At 37.0% G+C, this 14842-nt stretch overlaps 1 protein-coding gene across 5 annotated transcripts in view; it reads left to right on the plus strand.

Moving 5' to 3' along the window:
• Positions 1–14842, plus strand: part of ANO3 (anoctamin 3) — a 372891-nt gene that overhangs the window by 213875 nt on the left and 144174 nt on the right. For all 5 annotated transcript variants that reach the window (XM_038569274.1, XM_038569275.1, XM_038569273.1 and 2 more), the window contains one exon: positions 6086–6204. In XM_038569274.1, coding sequence (XP_038425202.1) covers positions 6086–6204 — 119 coding nt within the window. The remainder of the gene's footprint in view (positions 1–6085; positions 6205–14842) is intronic.

Below are 14842 nucleotides of genomic sequence, written 5' to 3' on the forward strand. Positions count from 1 at the left end.
GCAATCCCAAATTACATAATTGGTTTTATAGATGCCTAATTACTAGAGTTGTGAACTTAAAGAAAGAGAATGTGTATTTCTTTAATACCTTATATGTACAAATCACATAGATTATTTCATATGATCCTAATCCTTGAAGCAAGATTTTATTATTCCAGATTTTCAGATTTAAAAAACCATAACTGGGGGATCCCTGGGTGGCGCAGCGGTTTGGCGCCTGCCTTTGGCCCAGGGCGCGATCCTGGGGACCCGGGGTCGAGTCCCACATCGGGCTCCTGGTACATGGAGCCTGCTTCTCCCTCTGCCTGTGTCTCTGCCTCTCTCTCTCTCTCTCTCTCTCTCTCTGTGACTATCATAAATAAATAAAAATTTAAAAAAAAAAAAACAAACAAACAAACAAAAAAACCATAACTGACCCAATGCCCTCACGCTGATAAATGACATAACTAGGATTAATTTGGGTTTGCTGAAATCATTAATTCTTTTTTCACTACGTTAGGGTCCTGGGTTCAACATATTAAATGATTTTTTTTTTAAGGTTTGGGAATCATGTTTTTTTATATATATAGCTGTAGCAGCTTTATTGAGATATAATTCACATACCATACAATTCACCCATTTTAAGTGTGCGACTGAAATGGTTTTTCGTATATCCATCACCGTAATTTTAGGATATTTTCATCACCTCAAAAGAAGACCTCATACCTATGAGCAGTCACCTATTCTTCTTACCTCAATCCCCAAGCTTCAGGTAGCCACTCATTTACTTTCTGCCTCTATAAATTATTCTGGACAGTTCATGCTAGTCACAAAAGACAATATTTGGTCTTTCGTGACCAGCATTTTTCACTTAGCTTAATGTTTCCAGGGTTCATCCATGTTTTAGCATTGATCGGTACTTCATTCCTTTTTATTGCTGAATAATATTCCACTATATGGATAAGTCATGTGTTATTTATCCATTCATCAGTTGATGGACACTTGGATAGTTTTTGGCTATTACGAATAATGCTGCTATGAGCATTGGTGTATAAGATTTTGTGAATTGATATTTTCATTTCTCTTGAATACATACCTGGGAGTAGCGTGGAGAATCATATGGAAGCTATGTTAAAACTTTGGAGGAACTGCCAGATTGGTTTCTCCAGCACCCGCAGCATATTTCATCCCCATCCACAGTTTCTGAGGGCTTGACGGCTCCACATTCTCACCAACAGTTGTTATTGTCCATCTTTTCTATTATAGCCGTCCAAGAGGGTGTGACATGGTCTCATTGTGGGCTTGGGTTCGGTTTACACGTCCGTGATAAATAACGATGTTGAGCATCTTTTCATCCGTTTGTTGGCCACTGTATATCTTTATTGGAGAAATGTCTATTCAGATCCTTAGCCCTTTTTTTTAAATTTTTTTTAAATTTTTTTTATTTATTTATGATAGGCACACAGTGAGAGAGAGAGAGGCAGAGACACAGGCAGAGGGAGAAGCAGGCTCCATGCACCGGGAGCCCGACGTGGGATTCGATCCCGGGTCTCCAGGATCGCGCCCTGGGCCAAAGGCAGGCGCCAAACCACTGCGCCACCCAGGGATCCCCCCTTAGCCCTTTTTTAAACTGGGTTGTCTTTTTATTATTGAGTTGTGTTATATGTACATAGTGATACATATAGATACTTTCTAAATACATATACAGATATGTATATCTATATACATGTATAGATATGTACATATAGATACTTTCTGTTTCTTATATGGATAAAAGCACAAATATATGCATATAAAACATGTTCATTTGTATGATATACATGTACACATATGCACATACCCTGCTATAACTTAATGTCCAGTGCAGATATATACATACACATATCGCATGCACGTTTTGTGTGAGTGTGTGCGTGTTACTCTATGTCAGGTGCTAATAAAAGTAATAAAACCTTCTGAGGAGACAGAGAAGTATGGGAGGTTCTATTTTAGAAATGGTGGTTGAGGAAGACTCTCTGATACAGAACCCTGGCTGCAACGGGGATTGAGCATTCCTGTCAGAGAAAGGAGCAAGTGCAAGGGCTCTGCAGTGAGAACATACTTCACACCAAGGAACCTAGTGCAGCTGGACTGGAGGGAGTGAGGGTGAGGTTAGAGGACAGAGATGAGAAGTGGTAGTAAGGGGCCTGAGGATGCTTGCCCAGTGTGCCATAATGTAAATATGACTTTTACTTGGAGCTACAAAGTATTGGAAGGTTCTGAGTAGAAGTTTAATGTAATTTAACGTAAATTTTAAAAGGACCACTCGGTCTGTGGTAGGAGTAAAAAACAGAAACAGGAAGATTGATTAGGAGACTCTTGCAGGTTTCTACCGAGAGATAGTGGTGGCTTGGATTAAGAAACTATGACTTTAATAAATGATCAGTTTCTAGATGTAATTTGAAGATAGGCCAGACAGGAGTTTAAATCCTTGGAAGCATTCAACAGATCTTTACTGGATAGCAAAGACAGGTCAGACCCTATTCTAGATGGTAGGGACAAAACAGCGAACAAAAAAGACAACAAAAACGAATAAAGCAAAAAAACTGACCCACAGACACCTTGGTGAGGGAAATAGATAATAAATGAGGATAAATAAATAAAAATAACATATTGCATGTTAGAAACTGATCTGCTAGAAAGTAAAAGCAAAGCAGAAAAAGTATTTTGTGCTCAGTCAACAAAATTTATTTAAGGATCAGACATCAGGTCAAAGAAAGTGAGGAGTCAGGATATTGGCCTCTACTGTAAACTGGAAGAATGGAGTTGCTATTTATTAAAGTGCTCATTGTTTCTATCCATGGGCTTGGGGGAACATTCTTGTGAACGTAACTTTTTTTTTTTTCTTTTAGATGACTTTAGGATCCCTCTCTAGGTGTGCTCTTAAAACATATTAACACACTGTGTTCCAAAAAATGTACTGATTTATATTGGTATAGAAAACAAATGACTATTATCATTTCTCTAACGTCTTGTCGGCAATGGATATTCTTATTAGAAATGAAAGATGCCAAAGAAAATTCATGTGCTAGCATAAAATAGTACCTTTTTAATTTTAAATTCTTGGCCATGGAAGATATTAAGCCACATAAAAATAAGTAAGTTTTCATAAAATTTACCTTACCTTTTATTTCTTGTCTGTTGACAATTTTTATCTTTACCTGTTGGGATGCTAATATTTACCTCCATCATCATCAGCTGAAGGAAGATAGAAAGCTATGTTGATAATTAGAGATTCCATCCTTTTTCATTCAACAAATATATTGCAATTTTTACATGACCCAGTTGTTTTTGTTTTAATTTTTGAATATTGGGCAGCCTGGGTGGCTCAGCGGTTTAGCGCTGCCTTCAGCCCAGGGCGTGATCCTGGAGACCCTGGGATCGAGTCCCACGTCGGGCTCCCTGCATGGAGCCTGCTTCTCCCTCTGCCTGTGTCTCTGCCCTCTCTCTCTCTCTCTCTGTTTCTGTCTCTCATGAATAAATAAATAAAATATTAAAAATTTTTTTTGAATATTATATTGCTTCAAAGTTTCCTAAATCATCATCCCTCCAATACTACAAGAGGCAGTATTAAATAGTAGCTAAGAATGTAAGGTTTAGGGCCAGATTTCCTGGGCTCTCATCCTGCCTCATACCAGATGTGACACCCTAGGTACTTGCCTACATTTCCTTGCTAGTAAGGAAGGCTAGTAACAGTACTTTTAAATGATTTACTCAAAATATATGTGAAAATAATATGACACCCTTCCCAGCACTCAGACTAAAAACATTGGAATTATTGTTGACTTTTCTCTTTTAAATGTCACATCCAATAGAATTCTGTTAATTTTCCCTTAAAAAATACATCCTCAGGTTGACCATTCCTGAGTCTCGATACCACCCTGACCCAAAGCATAGCCTCTCTACCTCATTATTTCAATTACTCCTACCTGATTTCTTTTCCTCTGGCCTTGGCACCTTCAGCCTATTCTCATGTCAGCATCCAGATTGATTTTGTTAAAATCTGCTCAAATTCACTGTGCTCAAATTCACACAATAGCACTTTTTAACTCAGGATGAAAACCAAAATCATTCTAGTGGCCCAAGTCCTCCATGATATGCTCCTACTTCCTCTATTGCTACTTTAACATGATACCCTGCCACCTTCACTCTTGTTCATTCCTCACCAGTCACACTCATCTATTTGTCTGTCATCAGACAAGAAAGGCATGTTCCCACCTCAGGGCCTTTGCACTTGCTTTACCCTTTGCCTGTGATGCTCTTCCCACCATTTTGGCATCTTTGCTCCAGGTTACTCAAGGGAGGCCATCCTTAACTACCTTATTTAGAATTGCAAATTGCAGCCCTCTCTGTTAATCTCCCTGCCCTCCTTTCTTTTTTTTTTTTTTTTTTAAATTAACCACATCATCATTTAATATATAAAAGTTACATTTTTTCTTTTCTTAACTTTGTCACCATCAACTTTATGAGGGTGAGGATTTTTGTTCATTGTGCTTCCTCCTACCTTCAAAGTAGAATAGTCTCTGGAACACTGTAGAACTAGCTCAATATATTATTTAATGAATGAAGGATACCTGATACGTATAACAATTAAATAATTGTTAGCTATCCCCCTGAAAAAGAAAGCAAAACAAAACATTAGTTACAGGAATAGTGTGTATAAAGTTAGTGTGAGAAAAAAATACCTATTTAACAACAACAGAAAAAAATACAAACTACATTAAGACATTTTTATATTCAGGAAAAGCATCTAATTGACTTCTTGTTTCTAACCCAGGAACACTGTAGGAACATTTTAAGAGACAAGACAGGAGAGATAAATTTACATTACATTAACAGGAATTTGCAATCTCGCTAATAGTAAAAGGAAAAAAGAAAGCTGTTATTACATACAGAAGAATCCTTCTGTATAATTTGAAGAAAAACAATAAGAAAGGTAAACATAGGGGTACCTGGGTGGCTCAGCCATTGAGCGTCTGCCTTTGACTCAGGGCGTGACCCGGGGGTCCCGGGATCGAGTCCCACATCGGGCTCCTCCGCAGGGAACCTACTTCTCCCTCTGCCTGTGTTTCTGCCTCTCTCTCTGTGTCTCTCATGAATAAATAAATAAAATCTTTAAAAAGAATATTAAGTGCTCAGAGCATTTTAATAGTTGACAATTAATAATATAAGTTAAATGATTGAAATCTTTAAAGAATTGTACATAGTTGTTGATGTCAAAATTTATGATAGGTGTCAGCAGATGGAATAAAATAACTCTCCAAAGCATTTTCACTTATTTGAAAAGGCTAAATATATACGATGCTGTCTGTTTTTGAATTTGAAGACATACTTCCATCATATGGAATACAGGTTTTGTGAAATACATCAGCGGTTCGTGGTTGTACCTACAGCCACCATAGAGGTTTCTTGTGTTGATTATAGTTTGTTTATTGTTCATATATTCTTACAAGGTCCTACTCTTTTTATAATTCTAATGGTAATTAATTTTCAGTGTTCTCTCCTTGTTTGCAGTTGTAGTTTCATTTCCAATCCCTGATATTAAAAAAAAAAAAAAAAATCCGTATACTGTTTGTTAGAATTGCTTCTGTGAGTTCTCAGACTTGTCACTCTTCGGTCAAATTTGCATTTAGGAAACTGTCCAACTTTTAAGAAAACAAATTCCCAAATTTAATACAGATTTTAATTGAGCAAACAAATGCTTGAGAATCTATTGAGTACTAAGCAATGTCTTTATCTTCATGTTCTAAAGAGATGATGAGTTTGCGTGATTCTAATTTTGTTTTAAAGAAGTTTAAGTCCATTAAACAGCAGAGATGTATTTAATTCTTATGAAAGTTACTGTAGTGTCAGTATTAATCCACTAACAGGGAAGTTTTCACGTTATCCACCCCCCCCCCCGCCTTTTTTTTCCTTTTTTTTGCTTATTTTTTGGATGGATGGGTCATGAGAAAGTTATACTTGGTTAAACCTTGGGAAAGCATGAATAAAAGAGAGATTAGTACATTTAAAGAGAGCGAAAAGGCAGAAGGATAAAAGTGGATATAATTTTCTCTCTCTTTTCTAGCCCTAGGGAAAGATAAGGATTACATGGATGAATCAGAACATGCTAATTATGACCGATCTCGGCTAATCAGAGACTCTGTTCCCCGAGATAATTCTGAATCCAAGGCAAAGTTATCTAAGGTAATACCAACTAAACTATCAATAAGTCACTTGAAAGCAATATTTCTAAAACCTTTCAGTTCTCAATATTAATGTGTTTTGTGCTGGAGAGGATAAGAGGGCACACGGGTTAGTTAATATGCGTCGTTAAGGACTTAAAGGTAGAAAGTTGTATGTAGACATCATATTTATGTTATCAAATATTTCTTTTTAAAACAATGTGAAATATAAAATTAACCTTTTAGGGGTTGCTACCTCATTTTTTCATACTTTTTGAAAGGCAGCATGATTTCAGGAGATCCCAGAATGGACCTAGATTTGAACTCTGGTTCTGCTACTTACTATTTGTGAGCAGGTTAATTAAACGCACTAGGCCTTGTTTTTCTCATCTGTTAAGTTGGATTCTGTCGTCTGCTCGACGGAATTGTTTGATGGGTGCGTGAGATAACCGTATGAGAGCATTTAGAGCAGAGTCCACGCTGACCACGGGGCAGGTTTTTGTAACAACCTGGCAGCTGAGAATACCTCATTGAAACTACAGTTCATCAGCAGATGCGTAACTGGGCTACAGTTGGGTTTAAAAACCCCTGACGGCAGCAATCCCACCGCTGCTCAAACAAAAAGATTTTGTGAACTCTACAAAGCATCTGAGTTTGGCCATTCAACACTGAATGCCATCCCCTTTTGATATGGTCCAAGACAAATTCTGGCTCAGTCCAAGCCCAGTCCCCCCTCCTCCATTATTTTTCTATTGATTAAAGTGGGAATGTGTTTCTAAAAGAAATTTGCAGCTTAACACAGGGAATGACTTAACCTTCATCATCGCTGCGAGGCTAATCATCCCATCCTTGAAAAGTAGTCCTCTATTTCTCTGATGTTTGATTTGGCTTGGCTTGGATTAATTATGCAAATCCCTTCATTAGTCACCACCACAGCGTCAGAGAAGAAATATGGCACAATTAAAATATTGCTATCATAAATTAGACCGACTTTAATAAATAGATGTAGGAATAAACACTCGCGTCAAATTTCTTCATTCCTCTTTTGCTTTGTTTTGTTAAATGGGGTCAGTACTTTGTGCCAATAATTCTTCAGTTATCTTTACAAATCAGGGGTTCATCTACCCTCTGTTCACATCATCGACCGCCCTGTGTCTGTCTGAGCAACATGGGGTTTAGAATGTTCTACTACCTGTAAACCATTGTTCCAAGTCACCTGAGAGAAGGAGGAGCTATCAGAAGTATTGAGGAAAAAGCAGATGTTGTTCCTCAAGACGCCCATAGCACCAATAAGACCTTCAAGTAATTAAAAAATGAACTAAGATTAAATAAAATGAATCTCATCTGCTTCTCTAGAATTCACCACGTGCCACCAGTGATACCCAGCATTTCATTTCTGCTCAACAGTAGCCATTTTTCAGTCTCACTTTGACTAGACTTGAACTGTAGAATCTGAAAGTTAAGAAGTAGTGAAGGGGCGCCTGGGTGGCTCCGTCAGTTAAGCAGCCGACCCTTGATTTCGGCTCCGGTCGTGGTCTCAGGATCATGAGATCAAGCCCCTGTGTTGGGCTCTGCACTCAGCAGAGAGTCTACCCCTCCCCTTCCTCACGGCCTCTCAAAGAAAGAAAGAAATCTTAAAAAAAGAATAAATCTTAAAAAAAAAAAAAACTTTTTTTTAAGATTTATTTATAATCTTATATAGGTAAGGCTGCATGCATTTTTTTTTGCTGTTAAAATAAGAGAATGGTGTGTGATGACAGTAACAGATCACAGTTGTTCAGTCCAAGAAATGCTAGTGTAACGTCCTATTGAGTCTGCCCGAATACATATTTTTCTGCTGTTGCACTTCTACGACTCAAAATATAAAACAATGTCATGCGTCACCTGGATGTTTATAGACTCACTCTTTGTAGAATCACTCTTTTAGCTTCTCTATTAAAATGTCTACTTTTATCCTTTCATAAGTTAGAGCACAGCATAAATTCTATTTTGAACAAATGGTCACATGACAAAAAGAAAAAAAATGTTTAAAAGCCATTAACTGGTTACTTGCTTATCTACAAACGGACGGCAAAATAATCTGCTTAGAACATGTTATTTGTGTACATTTGTCACAGGGACCCTCAAAGAGGTAAATATTTTTGAGCTAGATATCTTTCCACTTATATATAAATTTGTCGACCTTCCTCTTACTCGATCCCATCACTAAATAACAAGATTTGTGTGCATTTATGTGTATATATTAGATTATATACATTTTAAGATGGACCTGAGAAGTGACTTCCTCATTTTTGTGCTACTAAACAGCAACTTCCATATTGTTTACATTAACATGTATTAATACACGTATAAATTCTGTGGCTGGAGGTGTGTACCTCACACATTATTTGGTTGGTTGGGATAATTATACTTGCCTCAACCTGCCGCCTGCGTATTATGCAATGCATTTGGTATTTTATTTCTTTACAAAAGTTATTCAATTGCAAAGGGATCATTTTAGAGATGATGAACAAGCTTATAGAGTCAACAGGAAAAGAGCAAAACTCCCAGGAGAAGGTGACTGCTAATGTAAACTATATTGTGAGTAATGATAAGTATTGGATCCTAGAAAAACAAATGGAGCTTTCCAACAAAATTTGGCATCAGCTATAAACTAGGTTCATAGGAAGTAACTCCAAATCCTCTAAGGTGGTATCTTATATTTGAATGTATGAGGAAGTCTGTTGATCTCATCAACTGTAAAAACAAAAAGCAAATCTAGAAATAGATGGAGCACTTGATTTGTCAACTACCGTGTAAATGTTTCCTGAATGATCTTGAGACAGGGTAGTAAGTTTAAATTTTGATCATGTATTCACTGCTTATGATATTTTAGAAGCTAAGTATATTTGTAAGACAGTATAGTTTGTTCAAGAATTAAGTTTCGGAACAATGAGTTGCATCTTTAGGATATTTGACTTCAGATCGTGAACTTTTGGGGGCGCTTGGGTGGCTCCGTCAGTTAAGCAGCCGGCCCTTGATTTCAGCTCTGGTCATGGTCTCAGGGTCATGAGATTGACCCCCATGTTGGGCTCCTCACTGGACATGGAGCCTGCTAAAGATTCTCTCTCCCCCTTTTGCTCTGTCCCTCCCCCCCCACACACACCCTCCCTCTCTCTAAAACAAAACAACAAACCATGAACTTTTGTGATGTCATTTACACTGAAAGTCTTTAATATTTTAGAAAATAAAAACATTTGTAGTATCGATGTTGACTATGATGAAGTGATATAAAAAGTAGTAGTAAATAGTCGTAAACATTTATTTTATTTATTTGGAAGCTACTACATGCAGAACCTGGTGCTTGTAGAACAGAAAAAGATGGCACGCATGGACGGGTTTCGCTCTCCCATCTAGCACTAGCAGGGTGCAGTACAAGATGAATGTGTATAAATGGAGAAAGCTAAGAGGTTCTAGAAATGAGAGAGGACACTACCCAGGGGATAAGTCTAGATTTAGCTAGCCTCAGGCTTTTTGGTAGGAGCCATATTTAAGTAACTCAGAGGTGCTGTAGTAGATGGAAAATAGGCCACAATCTTTCTTGCTCAGATCCACTCTGCTTTCAGTGAGACTTTACAGCATCTCCCATCAAGAGGTTGAATCACTAGAATGGGGCAGCCCAGGTGGCTCAGTGGTTTAGCGCCGCCTTCAGCCCAGGGCCTGATCCTGGAGACCCGGGATCGAGTCCCATGTCGGGCTCCCCACATGGAGCCTGCTTCTCCCTCTGCCTGTGTCTCTGCCTCTCTCTCTCTCTGGATCTCTCATGAATAAATAAATAAAATCTTATAAAAATAAAATCACTAAAATGGCCTTGGGCCTTGCTTTGGCCAGAGATTGCTGCAGAAGTGAGCATGTGCCAACACTGAACTTTGGACTGAAGAGGCCTTGCTCTTGCATTCTTTGTCTTGGGACTCTGCCTCTAGCGGGTGAGCAAGCCAGAAATAGCCTGTGTATGGATGAACCCTGTGGATCAGAGCCCAGTGAGCACGGTTGGCCCAACTGAAGCAGAGTTGTGACAGAGTTCAGTGGCATCGACCAGGAAGCTCAGACCCTGTAAGGGTCTAGCTGAGGTCAGAAGAACCACCCAGCTGGGCCCCACCTACCCACAGAATCATGGTCTCAGTAAACTGTTTGCTGATGATTTCTCAGCAGGAGGTAATGGATGCAGCCATGAATGTTGAAGAATGGATAGCATGTTGGCTGAGGCCAGTTGATTGTTAACATAAAGTGAATTCTTCCTCAATTACTGAGAAGATTTGAAAAATTGTACCTGATTTTCCAAAACATACTCATATTATACATTTCACTCTACAGAGCCCAAGTATGCTTTAAATGTTGTAACCTAAAGAACATGGTATCATGCCAGCCTATCTAAAACATTCTGACATCTTTAAAAAAATAAAACCCAAAACTCTATTTACAAAACTGTTTTCTTTGTGATAGCATTAAATTAGGGTAGAATTCCAAGATCACCTTTAGTTGAACTACGTGTATATAGTTAACAAGCACAAATACCCGCTAAAATTGGTAAAGAACTATTTTTTAAAATCAATTCTTTTTTTGTTTGTTTGTTTTACATTTTGACAAAAAGTCTCTTTTTGACCAAAGCCTACATGGATAAGAAATTTCAGGAAGCAAATTTGTAATATATATATATATATATATATAAAGTTTTATAAACCCGTGGGCTGAGACATCTGCTCTGACTGCAAGCAAAGTTCTAGAATAGATAGGGATTGCTTTTAAAACACTTTTATTAAGTATTGCCTTTTTCTGTCTCATTAATATCAAGAGCGTTATGAATTACAGTTGAAGATAAGATCCTACACACAACTGGATGATCCTCGGAAGCAAAGTCCTAATCTGTCAAAAAGCCATGTCCTACACACTAGCTGAAGTCTCTAGATGTAAGTAATTTATAGGAAACATCTACAGTTAGTTTAGGTTAGAAGGAACAAATCTATGAAGCAGGACCCATGGTCTCTGTAGTGGACATTAATGAAGAATTTCCTGTGCTACTCTCCCTCAGGATGCCAAAAAGAATTGTGTTAGCAACAATGAGTCCGGGAATCTGAATCTATATTCCAAATTACAGTGACTTCTCCTCTCAAAGGATGCCGGGTATCAAATCAGACAGGAAAAAGGTTATGGATCAGGAAAATCTTGACATGAATATTTTAGCAGTTCATTAAATTTAGATTTCAAAGCCATTCAATTTGATTGTGTCAACTGGCATTGGCAGATGGTGTCCGTCTTTAACTTAACTGGTAACAGGAATAATTTTCTATTTTCTATGAAGGCTGGAGACACATCATATGTGAGAGGAGGTGAGAGGAAAGTGGCCTCTGCAGTCCCCTACGATACGTGCCTTTCACACGGACATTGGCAACTATTTCATGAGCCTCGGTGGCTCTTTGCCTCCAAATAATGCTCAGGGATTGTTAGTATTCTGAACTTACATATTTTTTTTTTTACTAGCAATTGTGAGATAATGATGACTTAAACTATAACATAATGACTGAAGATTATATATGAACGAAAATGCTTATTATTTGCAATTATTGGGATAGTCAGTTTCTAAGGAAAACCCTAATATTACATTACTTTAGGACCTAAAGTAATATTTTTATTAACAATACCATTGTGGGAAATGGTACTCTAAATATTTAATTTTCATACATATTATGGAACACACAGCAAGTTATCTTGCTTGGTTTGTTTATCTTTTTGGCCAGTGTTTTAATTAATTAATTAATTAATTTTTTTGCCTAGTATAAGACTTCTTTTCCAGCATTATCCTCCCTAAAAAGCATTATTCTCCCTTCAACCATCTGAGGCATCTCCTTTCCTTGTGCCATTTAAGTACTCCCCTTAACCTTCAGAAGCCTTCTCTGGTAAGAGTTGGTATTTGTGCAACACAAGCTGGTTGCTAGCATAGATTTTACAGAAGATTTAATATAAGATTTTCTAGAAGCCTTCCACATGACCTGTAGATTACTTAAACCTATATGTGATGTGTGTGTGTATGTCTGTGTGTGTGGTGTGTCATGATAAAGGTGGCATTTCACATCAGCAATGAAATTATTGGTCTTTCAAAAAAGTGTGCAAATGTTCTCACAATAATAGGTCATTAAGGGGTTAAACTATTTTTAGATGTCTGCTGTACATCTTACACCAAAATGAATTATTGAAGAGCCAAAATAATTAATAAACTCAACATGAATATGTAAATATAAAATAAGCATTTTTTTTTCTAATCACAGAACAGTAAAACGACCTTTCTAAATGGTCTTTTGAAACCAACAATGAAATTGATCATGGAAGACTTGATAGATTTGACTATTTATTTATCAGTGTCAAAGTTACAATAAAATTAGAGTAAGGGATAAACTTAAGATACAATAATGAACTGACATAGAAAATATACACGCCAAATAATAGTTCATATTGTTAATTTGCAGTGATGTAATTATATAATTGATAAACACAAAAGTGAAAATATTAAAGGTGGTATCATTTAACACATAAAACATTAGCAGTACTAGCAATTGCAGAAATACAAATATAAGCAATATTTTTTTGAAACAAATTAGAAAAGAATTTTAAAGAAACAGTATTGGCACTGTAAACTGCTACTTTTCATTGCCTGGTGGTAGATGTGTATATTGATCCTCATTTTCTGGAAAACAGGCTAATAATAAAGATTAAAATAGTCTTACCTTTTAACCTACTTCTCAGAATTTATCCAGAGAATATAATTAGATGTTTGTCCATATAATTATGTTTAAGGATGCTTCTCACACTGTAGTTTGTGAGGGGTTGGGGAAGATTAAACACTTAAATATTTGAGAATAAAAGATAAAATTAAAAATAATAATGCCTTCAAATAAAACAATTGAAAAATACACTTCCAAACTCAGTAAGTACAATGGGAAACGTCACAATGTGTGATTATTAAGAAGGTTGTTATTAAAAAACGTACGGTTTGATATCAATTATATAAAAATATCTAACTCTTGATTTAAGAAAATACTCAGAATTATACACAACAAATTCTATACTGTTTATCACTGGTGGTAGATTTAAATGGCATAAACATTATTTCCATGTATTCTTAAATTTAAGCCATAAGTATTATCATATTATCCTCATTTTAAAATTTTATACAGCTAATAAATGACTAAGCCAAGATTTGAAAAGTAAGATGGTTCTGCTCCCTGAAACTATTTTTCCATTTGCTACACCAGCAAGTCAAGAAGAGTTCAGGACTCCACCTTTGTATTCTGATAACCATCCTAAGTAGCATTTCGGTCTGTCCCCCTAATATGTATGGATCCACCAGAAGCTGTGGTAAGCACTTTGTATGGATTATCTCATAACTTCCTATAACTCAATGAAAGTAACTATTAGTCTCATTTGACTAATGAAAAAGATTAAGGGTTAAAAATGTTAAGGTTTCTTGTCCAGTCCCTGAGCTAGACAGGAACACAGCTGAATCGTAGCATGTCTCTCTGATCCTGGAACCCTATGCCTTTCTGACTCCAGTGCAATAATTAATACTCACATATTAATCACACCTTTATAAAACCTTGAAACATTGCTCTGAAGTAGGCATCTCTGCTTTAAAAAAAAATGTATTTATTTATTTTATAGAAAAGGAGTGGGCAAGCAAAGGGAGGGGGCAGAGAGAGAAAATCTTGAAGACAACCGCCCCCTGAGCACAAAACCTGATGAGGGCTTGATTCCATGACCCTGAGATCATGACCTGAGCCCTGGGATGAAATCAAGAGGCTGCCCAACCAAATGAGCCACCCAGGTGCCCCTCTGCCTTTTACTAACTGTGTGGCTAACTCACAACATCCCAGGAGTGGATTCACCTGTTTATAACTTACTTTTATATGAACAAATAACCAAGTAAAGAAGCAAGGAGTTTGTTTCAACTTAATATTACTAAAAGTCAGCAAAAGTAGCCACAAGGGAGAAGGTGTCTATTCTGTGGGGTTACAGACTAATCAGTGGAGGCAATATTTTCTTTTTTTCTTTTTTTTTTTTTTTTTTGAGGCAATATTTTCAAGTGCATCTATCATACAGAATGGAACTCCTCTTGTCAATTGGGACAAAAATAACAGTTCAACATAGCTATGTCTGGAACAATGGAACAGAGGTTAGGAAATCAGGGCATAGAGATATTTTAATTATGAGAGTGGATTTAGGTGAGGGATGAATCTGACGAGGTTAATGTCTTTAGTTCTTTCGAAGCTATCTAGGAAAAATTATGCCTACTTAGGAAGTCTTATTTCACAGCCTATACAAGCAAACAAACAAGATGCACAGATGTTTTCTCTCTCCTGACACCAATGGTCAGGTAATTAGACATAGAGGAGGCTTCCTGAATCATCAACTTACTAGTTTTCTCCATGATAGCTTAGGACCTCATGTTGGGAGATCTATTGCCTAAGCCTCCTTGGAGTACTTAGAACTTGTCTGCAGACTTTGTGCATATGTTTATGGGATGTGAAAATAAACTCAATAAATTAGTGTGTCAGCATACCAGTTAATTGGTTCAGATCATCGTTCTACTTGATATTTATCCGTTTACTCTGTGATAGACTCACAGCAAA

This window comes from Canis lupus, chromosome 21 (assembly GCF_011100685.1).
Source record: "Canis lupus familiaris isolate Mischka breed German Shepherd chromosome 21, alternate assembly UU_Cfam_GSD_1.0, whole genome shotgun sequence".
Lineage (NCBI taxonomy): Eukaryota > Metazoa > Chordata > Mammalia > Carnivora > Canidae > Canis > Canis lupus.